At 44.3% G+C, this 25,514-nt stretch overlaps 2 protein-coding genes across 6 annotated transcripts in view; both read left to right on the top strand.

The window, feature by feature from the left end:
* SPMIP6 (sperm microtubule inner protein 6) overlaps positions 1 to 3,625 on the top strand; it is a 49,143-nt gene extending 45,518 nt beyond the window's left edge. The window contains exons 6-7 of one of the 5 annotated variants that reach the window (XM_020966977.2): positions 1,197 to 1,286; positions 1,830 to 3,625. In XM_020966977.2, the coding sequence (XP_020822636.2) occupies positions 1,197 to 1,286; positions 1,830 to 1,935 (196 nt within the window). In that variant the 3' untranslated portion in view covers positions 1,936 to 3,625. The remainder of the gene's footprint in view (positions 1 to 1,196; positions 1,287 to 1,829) is intronic. The other 4 variants (XM_020966980.2, XM_020966978.2, XM_020966975.2 and 1 more) reach the window with 4 other exon arrangements.
* Positions 3,626 to 6,098: 2,473 nt separating this feature from the next.
* Positions 6,099 to 24,555, top strand: MYORG (myogenesis regulating glycosidase). Its single transcript, XM_020966910.2, has 2 exons — positions 6,099 to 6,187; positions 12,769 to 24,555. The coding sequence occupies exon 2, from the start codon at positions 12,850 to 12,852 to the stop codon at positions 14,992 to 14,994; it is 2,145 nt and encodes a 714-aa protein (XP_020822569.1). The 5' UTR covers positions 6,099 to 6,187; positions 12,769 to 12,849; the 3' UTR covers positions 14,995 to 24,555.
* Positions 24,556 to 25,514: the final 959 nt, after the last annotated feature.

Raw genomic sequence — 25,514 nt, 5'->3', positions numbered from 1 at the left:
GAGGCAGCAGGATTATTTGATTTCTAAGTGTCCTTCCAATCTAAATCCTATGATCCTATATGAAAGTTCCTGAAATGGAAAAGACAGCTACAACTCTCCCAGCCTCTAGGCATAGGTGTGAGGGAGAAACAATGAGGTCATAATTCATTACATCTATGTTTTACTTTATAGTGTACAAAGCACTGCCATAGATCTTCTCTCCTTTAATCCTCACCATAATCCTGGAAGATGGTTACAGCAAGAATCGTTATTCCAATTTTACAAATAAACAGGTTCAGAGAGAGGAAGTAATCTGTTCAAATTCATACAGCATCAGTAAGAGTCCAGGTCCTCTGACCACTAAAAAAATATTGATGGTGGATAGCACTTTGGAAGACTTAAGAACTATTTAAGTGTGAGGCACAAGGTTTCCCATCCATAGGACACCTTCAGCCACAAAGAAGCACCCAAAAGGACTGAAATACTGACACACCCCCAGGGACCACAATGGAAAGTGTTCCCACCAAAAGCGCAGCCTCATAGCTAGGCTACTAACTTAGCTGTATAACTTCGGGTGGGTTTCTACTCTCTGAGTCTCTGTTTTCTCACTTGTCAAATAAGGAATTTAGACTAAATCATTTCTAAAGGTCTTTTCAGATCTCCATTTCCTAATTCCACAATGTTCTTCAGAACCTCTAAGAGCCTAGAGAAATCCGGTTTCCCTACAGTATAAAAACACAGGCCGCAGGATGGAGAACATTTTACAGAAACCACTGGGGCATTCGATCCACATTAAGTTTTCATTTCTGGTGCCCCTGGGTGTCTAGTCCTGTGCTATAGGGAAGACAAAGGAAAAGAATACAACCTTTGTGTTTGAGGAGTTCAGTGTCTGGTCAGGGAGCAAGCCTGGGGTGCAGAATGATATAAGGTCATTTGTAATAAGTGTCCAGAGGACAGGTACAGAAAATAAATGCCCTAGATGTTCAGAGGAGGGAGAGAACAGTGTGGACTGGAACAGTCAGAAGAGGTTTCCTCAATTAGGTGGACCTTGAGCTGAGCATCAAAGAACAGGTAGGATCTGGATGGTCAGATGGGCACAGAAGTCAACAGGTAACTTTGGTTTGCACACAGACCTGAGTTTGAGAAGGAGAGGAAATTGGAGAATGGTACTCCAACTGCCTAATCTTATATCCCTTTTCCTTTTTCTTTCCTTACAGGAGTGCCCCCCCTTACAACCACAGGCCAGGAATGAACTGTGTTGCTTCACCCCTCCTCCCTCCATCACCATGTCACTATGCAAACCTTAAGTAAGTGTGCCTGTCTCCTTTGCTGGGTGGGCCTTCCGTCCCCTTCCTCATTTTTGATATATCTCCCTCAGTTTTGTCCTTTTTTTGGTTGGGAACATTTTACATCTAGCACTGGGAAGGGGACACCATTGTCTTAAATGGTGCTTTCAGACTTTTTGTCTTCATAAGTGCTGGTCATGGTGCCTAGTCTTTGAGCTAAGCTTCCAGGGGAATGGGATCCTGAGGACACAGTCTTAGGACTTCAGGAGCTGGATCATTATTAGGGCTGGGGATATTGGATGTAGAAGCTGAGGATGTGGGCTGAAATCAGGAACTCCCACCTCCCCTTCTCACTGTGTGTTTTGTGACCCTCCTTCCCAACATCTGGGTCTCAGAATGGAATACAGGGGAGGCTAAACCATTGAATGGAGCCTGGAGGCCCAGGCCCTTCCTACCATAAATATGAACCCCCAGGGGTTAAGGGGTTCTAGAGGCCAGTTGTATGAAACTCAGATCATCTCTTCGGATGGGATGGCCTGTTTCAATCTCCTCTCACCTCTGCAGGTGGGACACCAGTCACTTCAAGTTGATCGGAGGACCCCAGAGAAATAACTACATCATCCACCCTGAGTTTGTGTCGGAGACCTACCCTGTCTACCGCTGCTGGTAGAGCCGAGCCGTGGTCAGGGCTGAGGGTGGGGCAGCTCAGTAAACCAAGTTCCACCCCACCTGCAGAGATCTATCTTTTCTTTGTAGCCCCTTAAACTCCTCCCTCCCCTAAATCCTGCATTACCCCTCCCACCCCCAGAGACTCAAGCCACATCCCAATAGATACTTGGGAAGGGGCTCTGTCAGTCCCCCAAACTGGGGCCAGAGAAGGGTAGAAAGCAGCTAATGCTGGCTCACTCATTCCAACTGTGTGCCCAAGTCCAATTCAACTCAACAAAAGTATTTAGTAAGCATCTACTATGTACTGGGCAGCTAGGTGGTACAGTAGATAGAGCACAGAGCCTGGTATTCAGAAGGATCTGAGTTCAAATGGGACCTCAGACACTTCCTAGCTGTATGACCCCCTGGCAAGTCATTTAACCCTTACTGGCCTCAGTTCCTCATCCTTGCCTCAGTTGGGCATGACTGAAAAACAACAACAGTGCACCAAGAACTAGGCCCTAGAGATACAAAGACATAAATGAACGAATAATATAGTCCTTGCCTTTCCTCCATCTGGTCTTTGGAGACCGATAAGATTTTTGCTTCTTAGCTGCTATCTTCCAAAGTCTTCTCATACCTTCTTACACCCTAGCCTTTCCATACAAATTTCTCTTCATGCAACTGTCCAATCCAGGGACTTCACCCTCCTCTCTCCAACCCCTCCCATCATGGTAGACATGGGACCAGGAGGATCATGCAATGGTCCAAAACCCTAGACTCCTCCCAAGATGGAGCCTGTGGGATGAGTAAGAAGCAGGCTTTGGACCCTGCACTGTGGAGGCTGAGGGTGAGGTACAGAAATATTTGTGTTCTTTCCAGGGACTGGCTTTTAATCCACCTGTCAACAAATATCTGAAAGCTTACTATGAGCAAAGCCCCATGGAATCATACTTTAGAGATTATTTAGTCTAACAACATTATTTTACACTTGAGAAAGCTATGGGATCATAGGAAGAGACTAAAGATTATCTAGTCTAACACCCTTGTTTTACACTAGAGAAAGCTAAGGCCCATCATCAATGTATGAGGCAGAATTCAAATCCCAGGTTCTCTGATTTCAAATCTAATGCCCCTTCCATTGCGTGCACATTCCACACAGATATGACCCATCCCTCCTACCTTAAGACTTGACTTCCCCCAATCCAGGTTTTATCTCCCCCAACATGTGTGTCTCATCATGTTTCTTTCTAGTCTCCTTCCAATGGCCCCACCCCCAGCCCAGCATCCTCTCAATGCAGTACTCACCAAGCCCTACCATGGCCACAGTCCAGCATCCCTGGTGCCCCATCTCATTAAACTCAAAGATGCTTTTGGCTCCCCCTCCAAGGATCTATGAAGTGAAGCAACAGAGGAAGAGTTCAAAATAGGGACTATGGACCAGAACTCTTCCCTTAATGCAGATTCTGTAGTCTAGTCTCCTATCAAAAGGTATTTATCTCAATCAAACCCATTCCCATGAGAATCCCAACTTTGAACATGTTCCCTCCTCAATACATCTCCCTTACCTTCAAGCTAAGGTGATTTTCTTGCATGTGGGCACAAAAAAACCAATATCTGTCTATATTGCCATATAATGTTTGTAAAGGTTTTGCTTGCCTGATTGCTATCAATTGCATTTTATTTATTGCATAACAATAAAGTACATGATTATACTAAAAAAAGGTATTCTTCCCCCACAGGAAGGTTTTAAGAAAGTTGTGATATTTGGTGGGAAGCGGGGAAGGCAGAAACTATCTATCCTATCCATTCTGTATCTGTTTTTGTCCCTCTCTTAAAGACATGGGTAAGCTAGGTTGTACAGTGGATAGAGCACCAGGCTGGAGTCAGGATGACCTGAGTTCAAATCAAGCCTTAGACACTTACTAGCTGTGTGACCCTGGACAAGTTACTTAACTCTGTTTGCCTCAGTTTCCTCATCTGTAAAATGCGCTGGAGAAGGAATCGGTATCTTTGCCAAGAAAATCCCAGATGAGGTCACGAAGAGTTGGATACAACTGAACAACAAAAAGGCATGAACAAATTATACTGCCATATTTTGAAGTCCTGCCCTACCCCAATTCCAGTGTTCAGAGCCCCCTGGGTAGAGGAGAGGAGGGAAGGAATGGTTGGGGGACACTCCCCATCTCTCCCAGCTCATACTATCTCTTCTTAAAATAGACAATGACTCACATGGTCTCCCAGCCAGAACACAAGCAATGCTATAAATAATCTTGAGGTTGGTGGAGGGGAAGGGGTGGCCTATGGTCATAGGTTGGAGGAGATTCTAAACATAGCACCACAGAATGTCAGGGTTAGAAAGCAGTCAAATGATCCTCTGGTCCAGACCCTTTTGGTAGACAAGGTCACAGTCAATTGGTTGTGGAGCTAGAACTGGGTGCCAGGTCTTCAAACCTTCATTGAGATTAGGAAGACACAAGGGCAGCTAGATGGTGCAGCAGATAGAGCACTGGCCCTGGATTCAGGAGGACCTGAGTTCAAATCCGGCCTCAGACACATAATACATACTAGCTGTGTGACCCTGGGCAAGTCCTTAACTCCATTGCCTAGCCAAAAAAGAAAAAAAAGAGAAAAAGAGGGAAAAAAAAGAGATTAGGAAGACACACATACCACGTTAGAGTATTTAGAAAATAGAGGAACAGGTTCTAGGGATGAATGAAAAAAAAAGGGGGAGACTCCATGTATCTTTCTGGGGAAAGGGTCTGGGTCTCTAAGAAGGGCTTGGGGGGAAAAAAAACCTACCACTGAAAAATTGGATTGGAAACCAATCCCTCTCTTCTATGGGGCAGCTAGGTGGCTAAGTGGATAGAGCTCTGGCCTTGGAGTCAGGAGGACCTTGACACTTGCGAGCTATGTGACCCTGGGCAAGTCACTTAATCCCGATTGCCTGAAGAAGAAGAAAAAGAAGAAGAAGAAGAAGAAGGGCTTGATTCAGTTTTGTCAATTCAACAAGTTGATTGATCAACGCGGGGCGGGGGGAAGGAGGGGAGGGGAGTCATTTTGCTCCAATACCTAGACATTCTTAACTGGAGCCCCTAGCAGCAGAAAGCCAGGTGTTGTTCCAATTAGGTGGGAGGCAGGAGAACAGAAAGTTACCTGTCCCCTAACCCCCATCACCACTCCCCACCCTCTCCAAAGTCTTCTCACCAGATCCCTACAACCAAAAACACTGGCTTCATCTCCCTCTCTCACCCTGAGCCTCCAAGCAATGAGTCTCTAAAATAAAGGTTCTTGACCTGGTGTGGTGAACCTGTTTTTAAAAAAACACATGTATTTTGACACTATATATAAATTTCAATATAATTGGTTTCCTTTGTAATCCTATGAATTTTATGCATTTAAAACCATTATATAGAGGAGGGGGTGTTTATTGACAACCAGACTGCCATCTTGGTCCAGAACGCAAAAGGTTAAAACTCGAGCTCTAAAGTTACATTTTCCAGCAAGGGGAGAGGAGGGAAGGAGAGAAGGTGGGCTATCCCTTCCCAAAAGCGTTCTCCATCCCAACAAACAGCAGCGCTACCCTGAATGGGGAGAAAAGCAGGTCCAGGAAGGGGCAGCTAGCTTCGAGTGCTGTAGAGGTTTTTGGGGGAGAGAAGGGAGGGAGGATGCGCGTTGGGGTGTAAGAGGTGAGAAACGGCGGCATTCTCCAGTTAGGGGCCCACAATGGGCGGAGTTCAGAAAGGTAGAAGGCTGGAGAAGGGGCGGAGTTAGGATTTAAGAAGAGGCGGGATTCTCGGGGTGGTGGGGCCTCCGGAGAAGGAAAGCAGTTGGGGGGTTGAGAAGGGGCGGAATTTTCGGGGGGCTCTCCAGAGAAGGAGAGGAGTGCTGCCACGGTGGGGCGTCGGAACTCCCTGGGAATACGCGATTCCTCCGGGGCCGGACCAAGGGAGCGGGCATAGGGACTGTGGGCTTCCCCGGGGCGGGATGGGGCGGAGCTCCGGGGCTGGGACCAGGGGAGGAGCAGGATGAGGGCGGGTCTCCCCAGTGGGTCTGGGCAGGGGTTCCCCCCTCGCGCGCTTACCGCGGGGCTGGAGCACTCCCTGGGACCGTCGGTGTGCCCAAGAGGCCGACTGTGGGCTGCAGAGGCGCCGTAAACAAGCTCCGAGCGGACGCGCTGACAGCTGCCAGAGCCGCCGGGGAGCAAACTCTGCCGGCCCGCGCACTCTCTTGGCCGGGGTCCGAGAGCCGCCTTGGGGGACGTAGCTTGAGTCGTAAGTGCTCCCTCTTCCCGGGACGGGGACGGGGATATATGTAGGGGGGCGCTGAGGTATGGGGCCAGCTTTTGGGGAAGGGAGAGCAGCGGCTGGGAGGGACTGCTGTCTGTAGTCGGGTTGGGGGCGCTACTGAGGAGGAAAGAAGAGTGGGAAACTAGGGAGTTGCGCTGGGACGGGTTCGAGGGGTGGGACACGGCTATGGAGGGGAAGGATCCCGATAGGGCCTCGGAGTTGAGCGGTAACCTAGCCTGTGGCTTCAGACTTTAACCCTAAAACCCACCCCACCCCTATCTCTAGAGCTCAGCCCCAGCGCTCTAGCTAAATCTGCCTGAGGGGATGGAACCCAGTCTAAATAATTCTGTGAGAAGGACACCTCCTCCCAGATTCGGGTAGGTGGGTCCCGGAGGCGAGGGTGTTGGAGACTTAGGAACAGCGAGGAATAGTGACTCCTGGTGCCCCGAGCCTCCCTTTTGGGGTGAGGCAGACGGGCTTGGCTGCAGGCTGGGTTTGGGGGTGGATAAAGAAGCCCTTCAGCCAAGCTCCCTCTCAATCAATCACAGGTTCTGAAACGCTGAGTGAAAGAGTTGAACTAGAACCTCTGGGAAGCCCAATCTGTTCCTTTGCTCTTGCTTTGGGAAGAGGGGGAGGAGCCCCAGGCAGAGAAATGGGACACCTGTGTAATGGAAAAAAACTCTGGGCTGTCAGGAGATCTTGGTTTGGTCCCAGCTTTGCCGCTCACCAGCTGGGTGACCATAAGAAGGACCTTAGTTTCCATATACATAAAAGTAGAAGGCTGGACCAGACGATTTCTGCAGTTCCTTTAAGCTCCAAGTCTACTCCCAACTCAGACTATGGCTTCCAGTGTGACTAGTGAACTGCATGCCTTCTTTGGGCTCCCCTCTGGGAAATGGAGCTGCTGTTTGGGTGAATAAAACTACACCCCAGAGACCAGGGAGTGAGGTTGATAAAGACTTACTGGGGACTGGGTAAACTGAGAATTTGGGTGAGGAGTCACAGTGGGAAGGTCCTTGTGGGGTTAGGAAGGGGGGCAAAGAGGAGCTCAAGAGGTGGGGGCTGGGATCCTGGGTGCAGGCCAGCTGTTTTCTGCCATCCGATCCAAGCTGCCTTTGGCACTATCCTGCACGACAAAATTGAGGTCTGGGCTGGCGATCAAGTTGCTTTTGAGTGGGACTCTTGTAAATAGAAAAGGGTAGGAAGGGGGGGGGGGAGGACAAACCCCCAGAACCACAAGGGCAAGACACCAAAGGCTTGTGGGAGGGAATTTGGCACTTCCCCTCAGACTTATAAGTGGCTGAATACAGAGGAGGATCAGGACAAATGCGTGGCAGACCTAGCATCCCTCAGCCAGACAGCAGGGGAGACCATGCTGATTACAGGGTGGTGTTCTGATGAATCTGCCAAGGGGTTATCAGTAACCACAGAAAGACTTCCCCCTAAGCAGAACAGCTGCCAGACCCCTCCAGAAATCACCCTCCGCTAGTGTAGGTCCAACTTGGATTTTAAGCCACTCCTTTCCAGCAGCTGCCCAGACTGGCAGCAGCTTAAATACCACTGCTCTAAATAGTTTTTCCATCCACCTATATAGGAAACTCCAATGACATCTCTCTATGCCAATAAATATGCTTCTCACTTGTAAACAGCAAAAAGTATCAGTCCATGTCAGTATTTGTGTGCTCATTGTCTATCTTCATTAGTGAGCCTTTTTGCTATCCTCCTCTCCCCTAGGGTATGGACCTTATCTGCCCCATCACAAAATCTCAGAGTAAGAAGGAAACTTAGAAGACCTATCTAGGTCTACATGCAATTCAACTTGAACACTTATATTGATGAGGAGAAGGGCAGCTAGGTGGCACAGTGGATGGAGTACTGGCTCTGGAGTCAGGAGGACCTGAGTTCAAATGTGGCCTCAGATACATAACACTAGCTATGTGACTTTGGGCAAGTCACTTAATCCCAATTGCCTCACCAAGAAAAAAAAGAAAAAGGTTATTGATGGGGAGCTCTCTACTTAACTTACACTGTCCAGGCTGTTTTGGGACAGCTCTAATTATGAGTTTTTTCACTGTAATGGGCAGAAATTACCTCCCTGTAATTTCCATCCACTTGCCCAGGTTTTGCTCTCTGGGACATAAGGAGGCTCCCATTCATTCAAATCTACTGAGTGACTGCAATGCAACTGACCTCCATGTTGGTCTACATGTGGGTGAAACAGAGAAGACAGCTCCCCCTTGGTGATCTCAATCTAGCTGAAGAAACAAGCCATAACAAACATGTGGTCAAAGTCAAGAAGACTGACTTTTGTTGGGCATAAAGAAAAACTTCCTAATAACAGAATGATATGCTTTGGACATAATGAGTTCATATTGAATTGGAAAAAGGAGTTTGGTGCTGATAATTATTTTGATAGATTCCTCTATGACATTTCCTGAGTTCCAATATTACCTTTCCAGAGGACGGGGGTGGAGGGAAATAGAACTGAGAATAAACTACATGTTCTCCTGCTTTGGACATCAACTGGTCTGAATTTTAAAAATACTTGTCTTCCTTTAAAAAAAAAAGAAAAGAGGGACTTCCCCACGAAAGGAGGGTTTCAACTGGAAGCTTGATAACTCCCGTCACTGAGATTTTGAGGGAGTCCTATTGAAGTATGAGTTGGACTAGATGACTTTTTAAAAAATAAATTTGTATCTATATCATTTGTTTATCATGTCACCTAGATTTCCCCATTGTATGTCTCATCATCTCAGAGATCCATCCCTTATAACAAGGAATATTTTTAAGTGAAGAAAAAAATAAGTCAGAAGAGAACCAGCTAACTTTTGAAGTCCCTCCTAACTCTGGAGATTCTCTGATTCCAGGGGAGTTCATGGCCCGGGCTATCTATAAGTGCTGGAGGAAGTTAGAGAAGGTAAAATTTAGTGTGGGCTGGAGGTGTCCCCTGTCAGCTCCGAACATCAGTTATTAAAATATGGGCCAGGGACCCCTGCAGGGCTGGGTCAATAGTATTTTCATAATAATACCAAGATGTTTTGACTTCTAATATGTTAAATATCAATAAATATAAATCACAGAAAATGTCAGTAAATATAACTCACATAAACAGAAGCTCTTTTTTGGGGGGGGGGAAGCATCAATAATCATTAAGAGTGTAAATTGGTCCTAAGACCAAAAAGTTTCAGAACCTGTGGCTCAGAATCTCCCTAGGAATAGAGACATTTCCTCTCTCCTGTTTACTTCCTTTCTTCCCTCACAATATGCTCAGTATAAGACCCTTTACACTCAGTGGAAAGCTGGGAAGGGTGACCAGGATTCTGCTGGTGGCTTGGAAAGTGTGTTAAGTGAGGATGGGCCTTTGAACTATAGTCCCGCAGAAGGGGTCATAGAGTGCTATGGCCTAGATTACAGAGGCTACAGGAGGCCTCAAAAACTATCAAGTCAAAGATTTATGGTTCTCTCATCAAGGTTTGGATTATCCTGTTAAGTCTCATTATTGGCAAAGGAAAGATAGCTTTTTAACTTTTTAAATTTTATACCCTGCCCCTACAAAACACACACACACACACACACACACACACACACACACACACACACAATTGAATGGAAGGAGATTTTCATGGGGAGGAGTGCCCAGGAGCCTGAGATCTGAGGAGATCTGCACACAAATACCTATCTTACCTCAGATCAGACCAAAACAAGATCAAGATAGGAAGTCCTTCCTTAACTACTTGAGCTAAAAGATAAGACTTAGAGCTGGAATAATAAGAGTCAAAATGTGAAGGGCCAAGTGGGAAGGACATGAGTTCAAATCCTGTCTCTCACCACAGTAAAGTTTCAGAGTCAAGGAATTTGCAACCTTTAGGTAAGCCAATTTACCTTGGGTCTCACTTTCATCCCCTTTGCCCCGAGTTGGAAGCAGTGGAGACAAAAGCTTGGATGGCTGAGTTCAAAGTACTGTTTTGTAACTGGCACCGCCTTCCAGATTTGTTTTTCCTGGGGATAGAAAGAGTAAATATAGCATGACGTCTTATCTCCTTCCTCTCTACCTTAGCTCCACTCTCTAACCCTGATTAGAAGTTTGGTAATGGAGAATTAGAGACAGACCCAGGGCAACTTAATGTTTGTCTGTGATTCTCTCTGTATATTCTTGCTTGTGACTGTGGCTGGCTGTGTCAAAGTTCCTTGTTGGCACCAGAATTCTGTGATTCTGTGTCTGGTTGTATGTCTGAGTCTCAGTGGGGGATGGGATAGCAGAGGCAAGGGAGAGGACAATCTTGATGATGATGATGATGATGATGATGATGATGATGATGACGCATTTTTGCAGCAATTTAGGGTTTGCAAATTACCATTGCTATAACTAACCATTTTTCCATCCCTGGACAAATGGCATAAGATATTCCTTCAAATTAAGTTTTAAAGAAAAACTTAGTTGGAATAGGGGTGTTTGTTGTTGTTTGTCCTTCCTTCTCCAAGAGGACCAGTGACAAAAGGAGGGTGATGTCTTGACTTGCAAGTGAACTGGATTTAAGTGAGGCAGGGCTGTGCAAAGTCATCAGCCTCACTTTCTCCTCCAGAGTCATCGGAATCCAGTGGCAAGACATAGGTCCGGACAACTGGAGATGGCCCCAAACACAGTGGGAGATTGAGGCCTTTTTAAGCTAAGGTCTTTCCTAGGTGTCAGTTTGGAATGGGGATAGGGGAAAAGGAGACACCTGGTATGGCCATACCTGGGTTGGAGGCTGGTCTGAGAAAGATCTGCTGAGACTCTGCCCTCAAGGGAAAAAGAAATTATCTCATAGCTTTCTTTTTTTGTTTGGGGTTTTTTTTGTTTTTTTTTTTAGGCAATTGGGGTTAAGTGACTTGCCCAGGGTCACACAGCTAGTAAGTGTCAAGTGTTTGGTCCGAGGCCACATTTGAATTCAGGTCCTCCTGACTTCAGGGCCAGTGCTCTATCTACCTTCATAGCTTTCTTTTTAAAGAAATTGATATCTTTTTCTATATGCCTACCTTTCACAATATATCCCCCTTTATTCCCCACTCTCCCCATGGCATTAGAGTACCTCTCTCAAGCCAAAGCACTTACTTCTTCTCCAGCCCAACCATAAATATACATTTATGGAGAACCTGTTATGTGCTAGGCCCTGTGAGGGACTATAGAGAAAGATGAACAATTGATTAAGGTGCTTATAATCTATTTGGGAAAATAAGACTCCGGGGTGAAAAGTTACCAGACAATGCAAGGTGGTAGGGTGTGATAAGTACCAAATAAATGATACAAAGTCAGAAGGAAGAGGTAGATTGCTATGAGCTGCAATAAGGAAGGCTAGCTAGAGAAGGTGGTTCTTTAAAAAGGTTAGGGTTTGAATAGACAAAGAGAACAAGGTGAACATTTCAGGAAGTCATTATGACATGTTGCGGGTGGGGAAGAGACCAATAGAGAATAAATATAAAGGAAATGCTGAGAAATGAAATTGGACAGAGGTGATTGTTAGATTTGGGACCACCCTGAATGCCAGGTTGAGGAGATGGGACTTTATCTTGTGGTCACTGGATCACTTGTGGTCACTCGTTGGACAGCTTGAGCAAAGGTCAGGGCTGTGCATTAAGAAAGTCAATTTGCCTACCATATTTGGAATGGATTAGAAGGAGACAAGATAAAAGGTTGGAGAATAGTTAGGAGGCTGTTGTATCATCCAGGCAAAAGGCAAAATGCCTGAATTGTGGTGGTAGCTGTTGGAATGGAGGTGAAGGGAAAGATGGGAGAAACTTTGGAAAGATAAGTAGAGAACACAGGCCAATGAAATTACAGATCTGTGGAATATGGAATAGAGCAACCAGAGCTTTTCCCTAGGGCACTGTAATTTAGAAGGCATTGACAATGCTTGTACTCTTTCAGCAGGTAAGGACAACTCATTTAGTTTGCAAGAATCTTCAGTTAAAAATAGAAAACTGCCAGATGGTTCCACAACCCAGGTGACTGCCTCTCTGGCCCACCCTGCTACTTCCCCAGGTAGCAGCCTCCCCAGCAGTGACCTGAGGGCTTTCCCTCTGTGTGATTTTCTGTCCCAAGGACACAAGGACCTTGATATATCAATCTGTCTCCTTGCTTGCCATGCAGCAGAATTGATAGTTATGATTCTGATATTGAGATATCTGTCTCATGAGGTTGTTGTGAGGAATCCTCTTTATGATGTAATGAAAGAGCTTTTATTAAGCATTTGCTAGCTTTTAAGCATTGAGGATACAAAGCAGGAGAATGTATCCTCAAGAAGCTTACATTCTAATACCCTTAAAGCACTAGTATAAATGTAAGTTGTTACTATCCTCATTTTTGTAGTATTGGAAATGGTTTATTCAGCTTCTCCCTGTTCCCATGTCTCTATATTGTAAAAAAGAAAAAAATCTTCTTGATGTCTGCTCCATGGAAATTATGTTGTCAAATATATATTTTTGGAGGGCAAGGACAGGAGCATATGGGGAGGGGGGTAGAGGAAGGATTACAGGAGTTTAGAAGTAGCATAAAGAATTAAACACTATCTCTTTCCCCCCCTTTTCAGACACTGTGGTTCTTCAGGCTAAATGGATTTGGTTATGGGGAAAGTAATACTTTTCCCCTTCCATACCCAGCTTGAGGGATTATGACCCAGGATCCCCAAAAAGGGAAGCAGCCCTACCATCGAAGAGGGTGGAGAGCTGAGAAGGACTCTCAGGTTGCTGCCAGAGCTGCCACAACCATGTATACCTTCCTCCCTGAAAACTTTACCCCAACCAAGACCAAGCCGTCCAAAGAGCTAAAACCTATGCTGGGATCTGTACTGCTGGGGCTCCTACTGGTCTTAGCGGCTGTGGTTGCTTGGTGCTACTACAGCACATCTCTCCGTAAGGCGGAGCGCCTTGGGGCTGAGCTATTGGAACTCTGGACAGGTGGCTTCTCCATTCGAAACCAGCAGGGAGAGCAAGTCTTCCGTCTGGCCTTCAGCTCTGGGGCCTTGGACCTGGAGTCCTGTGCACGAGAGGGGGACATCTTGAGTTGTTCTCGCTCCACAGGAGGCCCCCTCAATTTCTTCATCCAGACTGTCCGGCCCAAGGACACTGTCATGTGCTACCGTGTGCGCTGGGAGGAGTTGGCTCCAACCCCTTCTGTGGAGCACACCATGTTTCTGGGTGATGTGCACTGGTATGGTGGTGCCGAGATGCGGACCCAGCACTGGCCCATCCAGCTGGCTGGCCTTCAGGCACCCCAGCCTTTTGTCACCAGCGATGTGTACTCATCTCGGGCAGCCTTTGGTGGTATTCTTGAGCGATACTGGCTGTCATCCAAAGCGGTTGCCATAAAAGTCAATGACTCCGTGCCCTTCCACCTGGGTTGGAATGCCACTGGACGCTCTCTCCTGTTACAGGCCCGCTATCATGACACATCCTACAAGCCACCTGCGGGCCGTGAGCCCCTGCCTGAGCTCAGTTACCGTGTTTGTGTGGGTTCTGACGTGACATCAATTCATAAGTACATGGTGCGGCGTTACTTCAATAAACCATCTAAGGTGCCAGCCCGAGAAGCCTTTCGTGACCCAATCTGGTCCACGTGGGCCCTCTATGGGAGAGCAGTGGACCAGGATAAGGTGCTGCGCTTTGCTGAGAAGATCCGCAAATACCGCTTCAACTGTAGCTACTTGGAAATTGATGACATGTACACGCCTGCCTATGGGGACTTCACCTTTGATGAAGCCAAGTTCCCCAATGCCACAGAGATGTTCAGGAAGCTGCAGGAGGCTGGTCTGCGGGTCACCCTGTGGGTACACCCCTTTGTCAACTATAACTCATCCAGCTTTGGAGAAGGTGTGGAGCGGGGCCTTTTCGTCCGGGAGCCTACAGGCCGGCTGCCAGCCCTAGTGCGCTGGTGGAATGGTATTGGTGCTGTCCTGGATTTCACCAACCCAGCCGCCCGGGAATGGTTCCAGGGTCACTTGCGGAGACTTCGCACCCAGTACTCGATCTCCTCCTTCAAGTTCGATGCTGGGGAAGTGAGCTATCTGCCCCGGGACTTCAGCACATTCCGCCTGTTGGCGGACCCCAACCTCTGGAGCCGGCGGTACACAGAGATGGCGCTGCCTTTCTTCTCACTGGCTGAAGTGCGTGTGGGCTACCAGTCACAGAACATCTCTTGTTTCTTCCGCCTTATTGACCGCGACTCGGTGTGGGGCCATGAGCTGGGTCTGCGTTCCTTGATCCCAGCGGTGCTGACCATCAGTATGCTGGGTTACCCCTTTATCCTCCCTGACCTGATAGGTGGCAATGCCGTGCCTGGGAATACAGCTGGCGAGGGGGGTCGGAATACCGGAATCCCAGAGCGTGAGCTCTATGTGCGCTGGCTGGAGGTGGCGGCTTGCATGCCAGCCATGCAGTTCTCTATTCCACCCTGGCTTTATGACCAGGAGGTGGTGGAGATAGCACGCAAGTTTGCAGCACTGAGGGCAGAGCTGGTGGCCCCACTGCTCTTGGAGCTGGCTGGAGAGGTGATCGACACAGGCGATCCCATAGTTCGGCCTCTGTGGTGGATTGCACCTGGGGATGAAGCGGCCCATCGAGTGGACTCTCAGTTCCTTATTGGCGACACGCTGCTTGTGGCACCTGTACTGGAACCAGGGAAGCAGGAGCGTGACGTGTACCTGCCTGCAGGAAAGTGGCGCAGCTATAAGGGGGAGCTCTTTGTCAAGGCGCCCATCCTGCTCACTGACTACCCTGTGGATCTGGATGAAGTGGCCTATTTTACCTGGGTGTCCTAACCCTGCTTATTCTAGAAACCTTAATGCTCAGAGACCCTGACCTCGGAACCTCACTCCTCCTCTCCTTACCCTAGCTTCTTCTAGGGCCCACCCTGGGGACATCATGGCTCTAACCCCAGATGCTTCACTACCACCACCACCCCCTCCAAAGACTGTTCCTTACTCCGTCCTCAAGTCTAGACTGTAATCCTGATCTGAAGATCAGGATTCCAACCCTTCCCCTCACCAAGAGCTTTATTCTGCCTCTAGATTTACTTCCTTCTTCCCCCATCACACCTCCCTTAGAGCCATTAACTTTCCCCATCTATCCAGCTGCTATAGCTCCATCTTCATATCTTCCCTCCCCAAGAGACTCTGGATTAGGATCCTTGGTTCTAATCCATCACCAGTTTCTCCTTGACAACTCCTTAACTCCAATCTTTTTGGGCATTGCTGGACCCCCTTGTATAATGTTTGTCTGAAAGCTTTTAGCACACACATCTACCTTTGTTCCTCTGAGACTGGTGGGGCAAGGGAAGGGGAAAGTCAGTCCTAGTCCTATCCTCCAGCCTCCCCCACCCAAGAGAAAATCATATGAACTTCCCTCCACAGGTATAGTCTGTATTCTCATAGCCCAAGCTAAGGCTCTGCTCCCAATAGGCAGTGCTTCCATCTCCTAAGAATCTATCTCATGTTGCATTCTGGGACTTGTAGTCTCCTTGGGTAGAGAGGCAAGAATAAACTCACCAACTACCATAGAAACTTAGTGGTCATCTAGTTTGAAAAATTAAAAAAAAATTTAGGAATGTATTGGAGGGGGAGAAGTTAAGTGAAAAGATTGAAGTTAGGGTAGGGAGTAAAACCCTATTTCTAGCCCCCAAGGGGATCCAGGTTTTGTGGTGGTCTCAGCCTCTCTTTCAGCCCATTCTCATACTCCTCTCCCTCCATCTCCCCATTTACGCCTTTTTCTATTGGACCACTTAATGTTCCTCATGAGGCACACAGGCTTGTAGCCCCAAGTCAAAGACAGGATGGCAGGAGCTTGAGGGGGCCAAAGGTCATCCCCTTCTCACCCCATGACTTAGCTCGTCTTTGCACATGGTTGGTCATTAAAAGCACAAAGATGAGATCTGCCTGGATTGAAAGCGGGATGTCTCCTATTCATCCCCACTTTCTGCTTAGCCTCCACCTCCCCATTTCTCATCTGGGAGTTTCCTTCTCAGAACAAACTTAGGTGGGGAAGTAGAACTGAGCTATGGGTCTACAAGGTGACCTGTCCTGCTCCTTTTTCCGTTAACTAATTCCAACTACCACCACTTCCAATTCTGGCAGTATTTCTCATCTCTTCCTCCTTTTGATATAAGTTCCTTTCCTCACAAACTACCATAAATATTAAAACTGGAACAAAACTTAGTGGTCATCTAGTTTGAGAGAATTAAAAATATTTGGGAAAGTAGAAGAAAGGGAGCAGGTTGGGTCAGAAGATTGAAGTTAGGGTAGGGAACAAACCCTATTTCTGACTCCCAACGGGATATGGGTTTTGTGGTCTCAGCCTCTCCTTCAGCCTATCCTCATATTCTTCTCCCTCCATAAGAAAGGACATGGGGCTACCCATGTCTTAGGCTCAGCTTCACTCTTATAACCATGACCTTGAACTCTTTGTCCATCATAGCTGGCCCCTAGGCTTGATCATGATTCCCACTGATGCCCCTTTGAGAATTGAGCCTGGATGGAAAAATCTCTGAAACTCTGAAACAGGCTCCTGGGTCCTCTTGCCTGAAAAGATAGAGTGAGATCCCTTCTCTTTGAGAGTGGGGGAATAATTAAGCTCCAACAGTGTAGTCTGCTCAGCCCTGGCCTTAGTTCTCCTTCTCTTCCCCTTTCCTGACCCCAATTTAGGAAGAAGAAGAGGTGGGCACACACAGACTATCAAGAACCCTTGGGGCCAGACGGGTCTCGTCAGGACATACTAACTGGGCTTGGAGTCATGGAGGGTCTTGTTCCCAGGCTATGGTCTTTACCCACACTACACCTCAGGGGCTGGGCTGGCAAAGAGGGAACAGAGTGGATCATATGTCCTAATGCTGCACTGACCCCCCAAGGCCTATCTGTTCAGCACTGCCCTAGTCAGACACACAGATGGGTCAGGGATGCCTTAATGTGAGAATCACCCTGTGTGTATGTAAGTGACTGTGTGTGTACACATGTGACCGTAAATCTCTGTGTATGCATCAATACCTGTCTCTTTCTCTGTGTGGCTATGGATATGGATGTCTATGGGGCTAGCTATCTGTGTGTGGCTGTCTCTTTTTGTAATTGTCCATGAGTATATCTTTTTTCTGTGGCCAGGTATATGTATTTGACTGGCTAGTTTTGTGTAGTGATTTCTTTTTATGTAACTGGGTACGTGTGTGAATGGCTCTGTGTGCTATGTGTCTATGCACAAGGATAAATGTCTGAGGTAGGGGCTAGATGTGTGTGTTACATTGATGCCTGGGGTAGACTATGTGTCTGTATGTATGAAACTGTATGTGTGAAAGGGTTGGGTTTTTTTTTTTTGGCAGGATATCTGTATGTGAATATGTATGTGACTGGATATTTGCTTGCATGTGAATATGTGTGTGTGAGGGAGGTGTCCAGTTACTCCTGTGGAGGGGTAGGAATGTCTATGGCAGTGTAACTGGATATCTGTGAATATATTTCTGTTATTGGATGTGTATGCATGTGTGAAAGAATCTCTCTGAGTGTGTATATGTATGGTTGAGTATCTGTGGATCTGTGATTCTGTGGCCATGTACGTATGTATGTGACAGTCTGGCTGGGTAGCTTTGTGTCACCATGTGGCTGAGTATCTCTATCTATAGTAATATTTTCCTGTAGCTAGATCTCTTTGTGTATATGATTTGTGTGTGTGTGTGTGTGTGTGTGTGTGTGTGTGTGTGTGTTTGAATGTCTTTCTCTTTGGCCAGTGTGTATGTATGCATAGCTTTGTATCTGTGCATGTATATGGCAATGCACGTATGTATGTGTCCATGAGTGCCTGCTGCATCGGCTTCTCAACAAGCATTTATTAAACCTTTACTGTGTACCAGGCTAAACACTAAGGATGCAAAGGAAAGGAAAAAAGAGTCCCTTCAAAGAGTTCACATTCTTTTTTGATTATTATTAATTTTAATTTTTTCATTTAACAAGCATTTATTTTCTCTGTCTTCTACTTCCCCCAATCCTCAGTGACAAAAAAACAAAAAAGAAAAAAACCCTTCATGACAAATATGTATAGTTAAGCAAAGCAAACTTTTTCATTGGCTATGTCCAAAGATATACATCTCATTCTGCATCTTGAGTCCATCACCTCTGCCAAGATGTAGGTAGCATGCTTCAGCTTTTGGTCCTCAGGAATCATGGATTGTTATTGCATCTACCAGTTCTAAAGTCTTTCAGAGTTCTTTTTCTCAATGTTATTTTATAAATTACTTCCCTAGTTCTGCTCATTGCATTCTGCATCTGCTCATACATGTCTTCCCAATTTTCTTCGAAACTGGACTGTTATGCATTTCTTATAGTCCATTGTTCATAAGCCATAATTTATTTACACGTTCCACAATAGGCAGTTACCTCCTTAGTTTCCAGGGTTTTGTTTTTTGCTTCTATGGAAAGAGCTGCTACAGATATTTTTGTACATGATCCCTTTCCTCTTTTATTTAGGGGATGGTCTCTCTGTGGTATACATCTAATAGTGGTATAACTGGGTCAAAGGGTATACAGAAATTAATGATTCTTTGAGCATCGTTCCAAATTGCTTTCCAGGATGGCTGGGCCAATTTATAGCTCTATTTATAACACATTAGTGTCCCTGTTTCCCTGCAGCTCTTCCAATATTTATCATTTTCCTCTTTTGTCATCCTTGTCAATCCAGTGGGTGTGAAGTGGAACTGGAGAGTTGCTTTAATTTTCATTTCTCTAATTCTCAGTTACTTGGAGCATTTTTTCATATGGGTATTGATAGCTCACATAAAATAAATAATATTTTTAAAATACTTAGCACAGTGCCTGATATATAGGCTTTATATAAATTATTATTCTTTTGAATGCCTGTCTTTTCCTTTGACCACTTATCTATTGGAGAATGGTTCTTGTTTTTATAATTTTGAATCAGTAAAAAGCTCATATTCTAATAAGAGACAACATGAAAATAATTACATAAATGTAAGCTATATATAGGCTAGATAGAAGGCAGTCTCAGAAGAGAAGGCAGTGGCAGTTGGTGGGACCAGGAAATGCTGCCCAAAAAAGGTGGGATTTGAAGAAAGGGAATAAACATCTACTATGTGTCAGGCATCGTGCTAAGTGTTTTACAAATATTATCCCATTTACAAATATCCTCACAATAGCTCTGCAGGGTAGTTGCTGTTATTATCTTCATTTTACAGTTGAGGAAACTGAGGTTAAGTGACTTGCCCAAGTTCACATAGTTAGTAAATGTCTGAGACCAGCTTTGAGCTCAGGTCTTCCTGATTCCAAGCCCAGCACTCAATCCACTGTACTACCCAGCTGCCTAAGCTGAGACTTCAAGGAATCCAAGGAAACAAAGTGGCATTGAGAAAGAAGAGCAGAAACAAGTCAGTGAAAAAACAATGAAAAGATAATTTGTCATAACCAAGGAACAGCCCAATGTGGCTGGATCATAGAGGTGTGAAAAGTGTTTATGAAAAGTGTGAAAAGACTGGAAAGGTAGGAAGGGGCCTGGTTGTAAAAAGTTTTTGGTTTCACAGTATCTTCACATCTGTGTGTGTCTATGGCTGTGTGGCTACATATCTGTGTATGTGGCCACATATCTCTGTGTATGTCTGTACAAGGCACGTATGGCTCTATGTGTGTGTGCATGTGACTGAGAATGTTTTCATACCTACATAGCTACATATTTATCTGTGTGTGTGTGTGTGTGTGTGTGAATGAGAATGTGTTTTCATCTTTACGTATGCCTTTATAGCTACATCTGTGTGTGACTGAGAATATGTTTTCGTATCTATATATATGTATGGCTACATATTTCTGTGTGTGTGACTGAGAATATGTTTTTTGTTATCTATATGTATGTCTATATGGCTACACACTTCTGTGTTTGTGTGTGACTGAGAATATGTTTTCATATCCATATGTATATATGGCTACATATTTCTCTGTGTGTGTATGTGTGTGTGTGTGTGACTGAGAATATGTTTTTATATCTGTATGTATGCATAGCTACATATTTCTCTGTGTGTGTATTCTAAAAGTATGTGTGTATGTGCGTGTGTGTGTGACTGAGAATGTTTTCATATGCATATGTATATATGGCTACATATTTCTCTGTGTGTGTGTGTATTCTAAAAGTGTTTGTGTGTGACTGAGAATGTGTTTTTATATCTGTATGTGTGTATGGTTACATATTTCTCTGTGTGTGTATGTGTGTGTGTGGGTGACTGAGAATATGTTTTTATATCTGTATGGCTGCATACTTCTGTGTGCATGTATGACTAAGAATATGTTTTCATATCTCTATGTATGTCTATATGGCTACATATGTGTGTGTGTGCATGCACGTGTACAAGAGTGTGTGTGTATGTCTCTCCGTGTAGTTTTGTACCCCCTGCATCTTTGGAATAAGCACAAACTCTCCATGGTGCTCCCCTCTGCTAACCACCGGCCCTGAAGGACAAAGGATTTTCCTTTAGGGAGGGGTCTGATTGGGTCTGTGATGGGGGTGGGGAGGTTAGTGGGGACAGGGAGGGAAGGGATTCATGGGCTATGTTGTAGCTCGGGTTCAAAATAAATTAGCCTTTCCGATCTTGCTGTCTCTTCCTTCCTCTCTCCCAGCACAGAAATGACCTCATGTGTGGAGCTCTTGGAATGGGAAAGTTGATTAGATTTTAGGTACACAGTACTCTTACTCAATTCAGTTTGACTGAGCAGTTGATCAACAAACAGAATGAGTGCCTACTGAGGGAGACAGAAACACAGATGAGACATAGTCCCTATCATCTAGGAATTCAAGAGATTGACAGTCTTGGGGAGGTATGACAACATGTGCTTCTCCAGCCATTTTTCAGTCATGTCTTTTATAAGTAGGCCCACCAAGCCCCCTCTCCACAAAGTAAGAAGGCTAAGTTCCCAGCCAATAACGAAACTATTGTCCAGAGTGAAAGAAGAATCGTTTAATTATGTGCACGGACATTCCATTTAATGAGAGAAGAGTCCAGATACAGAAGTGAGAGCAGGCTTTATAGTTACTAATTGCCTACCTTCTCCCTTCTGGATCAGGATTGGTCCTAATCCTTCTGGGTTACAATCTTCCTTATATGCCCTGTTCATATATTTTAGATACATGTGATCCCCACCCCTTAACATACATTTTGTGCCTAAAATTGTGTTATTGCTCCCCCCTGGATGGAGAAGATAACATTTATGAGGCTTATTAAGTCTGCATACTAACAAAAAGACAGTGACCGTCCCTTGAACCTGACCAGTTTGAGTCAGTGTCAGCCTAAGCTCCCTTTATCAGAAACTCTGTGTTTAGCCAGCTTCTCCTAAAAGCTGATTTGGTTGATGGTGCTTGCTATCTTAATCACCTTGGAACTGCAACATCTTGTGGAAACCTAACTTTTTAGTATTAGTATTTCTCACATGTCTGACTCTTGATGGCCCCTTTTGGGGTTTTCTTGGCAAAAATATTGGAGCTGTTTGCCATTTCCTTTTCTAGTCCATTCTGCAGACAAAGAAACTGAGGCAAATGGGGTTAAATGACTTGCTCAGGGTCACACAGCTAGTAAGTATCTGAGGCTGGATTTGAACTCACGAAGATGAATCTTCTTGACTCCAGGCCCAGCATTCTATCTACTGTGTCACCTAGCTGACCTATGATAATATGCAAGAAAGGATAATTTGATTTAATGCTGCCTGCATTAAAAAAAACAAACAACAACAACAAAAAAAAAACCAGGAGATGGAAATGGCAAATTACTCCAGCATCTTTGCCAAGAAAACCCATGGACAGTGGGTCAGTGGGGTCATGAAGAGTCAGACACAGATGAACAACAATAAATAATTATTGTTAGATGAAAGGAACAGTGTTTTGTAGGATTTTAGAGGGGTGTGAGGCAGGGTGGCCAGGGAAGACGTCATGCAGGAGATGAGAGTTGACTAGACAGAGGCAAGGACAGGGGGGCATGAACAAAGGAGACAGCAATGGGCATTTTATTCACTAGAAACAATGAAGGTATGACCTAAGTAGGGTGTGGAGCCATAAATTAAAACTAGAAAAGTGAATAAATAGTCTTGTCTAGGCCCCGCTCCTCTATAATACCTCAAAACAGCAAGAAGTGAGTGTGCTTAATATCTAAAAATCAACAAAAATGAGATGGAGGGAGTGGAGGGAGAAGGAAAGAAATCCTTACAAAGAAGACCTCATGGAAAAACTAGCAAAGAGACTAAAGAAACGCATAAGCCAAAAAAGATGGCCTAATACCGAGAACAAATACCATGGGGTCAAAGTAAACGAGGACTTGACCAGAATAAACAAAACCTAGGAACAAATTAACACAAGAATTCAATAAACCAAGAACAAAAAACAAGCAGGGGAAGCCCTCCATATTTGACAAGGACTGCTAGGAAAATTAGAAAGCAGCTTTGCAGAAAACTGGTTTAAACCAGCATTTGCACTATATACCCAAAAGGCTCCCAAAGGATTCATAGTCCAAATGCAAAAGGGGACATTATAAAGAAAAAAATCAGAGAAGTGAAGAAAGCATCTTTCACCAATATGACTAAGAGAAAAATTCGCAACCAAACGAAGAACAGGGAGATCTCACACATAAATAGATAATTTCATTTACATTCAATTACAAAAGAGGCAAGCAATCAATGTAGGTAGAATGAGAAAAGCTGTCAAATGGGGAAAGAAAGTCCCTAGATCAAACATTCCTGATTGGATATTCAAGATATATAGGGAATTGCTGAAAATATGTAAAGCTAAGTGTCATTCCTCAATAAGAATAGCTAAAGAATATAAGCAATTTTCAAAATAAGACGTTCAGACTATGTATAACCCTACTAAACCAAATCCTCCAAATCAATAACATTAAAAGAAATACAAATTAAAAACCATTTTGAGGTTTCATTTCACACTCATCAAATTGGAAAGGCTATAAAGAAGACTGGGAAACCAATACAGTATTGACAGAGCTGTGAATTTGGTCTAACCAATCCGGAAAATGATTTGGAATTATGTGAGAAAATTTACTAAACTTTTCAAACCTTCTGACCTAACAACATCACTCATAGGCACATACCCCAAGGAGGTTTAAAGACAGAAAGGGCCCATATATACCAAAATATTCATAGCATCATTTCTTGTGGTAGGAAAAAAAAAAAAACCCTGAAAATAAATCAGGTGTCCATAATTTGGAGAACAGTTGAATTATGGGATGGAATGGAATGTTATTGCACTATAGTAATTCAAAGGAAGAATTCAGAGTAACTTGGGAAGATTTGTATGAATTAAGAAAGCAAAGAAGGCAAAACCAATATACATGACCCACAGTAATATAAGTAAAAACATTAAGAAATATCTGGGGGCAGTTAGGTAACGTAGTGGATAGAGCACCAGTCCTGGAGTCAGGAAGACCTGAGACATTTGACATTTACTAGCTGGGTGACACTGGGCAAGTCACTTAACCCCGATTGCCTTACACAAAAAAAAAGGAAGAAAAGAAATGTCTGAATTTGGATTAAATGCAATGACCAATATTGATTGCAGAGGACTAATGCTGAACTACATATCTCCTCTCCAGAGAGAGGTTGTAAACTGCAGGTATGGAATGTTGTCTATGCTCTCAGACATGGTTGCTGTGATGGCTTATTTTGGCTAGCTTTTTTTCCCCCAAGTGAAGGTTCCATTGAAGTTAATTGGGAAGTGACAGTGTTTAAAATACAAGGCATGACTATAATATTATATAGAGAAAATTCTTAGTAAATAAAAAAGGAGAAATTTCTAGAAGAAAAGAATAATCCTGAAATAATAATATTGAGAATTGAGAATGGAATAACCCACCAGAGCAATTTAGATGCTTAATAAAATAACTAGAGTAAATTCTAAGGAGTATGAAAAATGGTTTTTCTTAGTAATCAGTATCTTGGAGACTCAGAGCTTCCTCTATTTCCCTTTTTCCCAATGTTCAGTTTCTTCTTCAGAAGGAATTTAAGATCTAATCTAAATGGGTCTACTCCTGCTCATTGTGTTGCCCAGACAGGTCTGGGAAAATGTTGATTCCTCCCTACAGTCAAGACAGGTGATATGGAAATTGATGCCTCTTTAACCAAAATTAAGTGACCTAAGTCACATGCCCCAAGACTCTCATTTCAACATAGCCCACCTCCCAGTGTCTTGACCAATCAGAGTTGATTGGCACCCCTTGGTAACACCTACTCTTCAAAGGACATATAACTCTGTATCCCCAACCCCAAAATTGAGCCAGTTCTGGACTATAATTCCCATGCAATGCGTACATATTGCCAGCTTGAAAGAAATTAAAAACATGGACACAACCTAATTTTGTTCGTCTCTTTCATAGAACAAACTCTTCGAGGTTGACATGAGAAGTACTTGAGTTATTAAAGAAAAATTTGAAAGGACAGGAAAGTTGACAATTTGGAGCAGGGTAGAAAAAATCTTTATAAATCAGCATCGTTCAAAAAAAGAGAGTGACAAACAATCCTAAAATGCAGGAATGGAACAACAAATGTTAGAGCAAAATTAAAAACAAAACTGGAAGAACACAAGTTATCTAAAACCAAAACAACTGACCAAAACTCAATGAAACAAATCAGAATTTTTGACCTCCCAGTAACATGATGAAACAATATTCCACGATGAAACATATTCCATATTTCAGACAATCATACTACAAAATTGCCAAGAAGTACTGGAACTAGAAGGCAAAATCTAGATAAATAGAATCCACATGACACTGTTAGAAAGGACCCTCAATTTTAGCCTACTGAGAAATTCAGTCTCCAAGTTCCAGTTTCAGTATCAAAGAAATCATCTTGAATGCAACCCAGAGTAAGCAATGCATATATCAGGGAACACCAGGGCAAATCATACAGTACAATTATAAGTGAAAGAAACTGCCAGATGCCAGCACAAACTGATATAAACTGAAAAGAAAGCCAGCTTGCACTCTCAAAATAACATATCTTGCAAAAAGTAAACATACTCTTTCATAGAAAAATATGGATCTTCCACAAAGTCACTTACTCGCTTTAAAAGAAAAAAAGTTTAGATTGAAGCATACTATTTGCTCTCCTTTTCTTTTGTTGTTTTGTTTTCTTTTTTCTCTCTCATGGTTCCTCCCATTAGTTCTAATTCTTCTTTACATCATAACTAAGGTGAAAATATGGCTAATATGAATGTATAAGTAGAGGGGAAGAGAGAGAGGGGAAGAAAATTTAAAGCTCAAAATCTTATGGAAGTGAATGTTGAAAACTGAAGATAAATTAATTAA

The sequence above is a fragment of the Phascolarctos cinereus genome, unplaced genomic scaffold (assembly GCF_003287225.1).
Source record: "Phascolarctos cinereus isolate Bilbo 61053 unplaced genomic scaffold, phaCin_HiC Scaffold_4;HRSCAF=312, whole genome shotgun sequence".
In the NCBI taxonomy this organism is placed as follows: domain Eukaryota; kingdom Metazoa; phylum Chordata; class Mammalia; order Diprotodontia; family Phascolarctidae; genus Phascolarctos; species Phascolarctos cinereus.
This window is presented reverse-complemented; position numbering and strand designations above follow the sequence as displayed.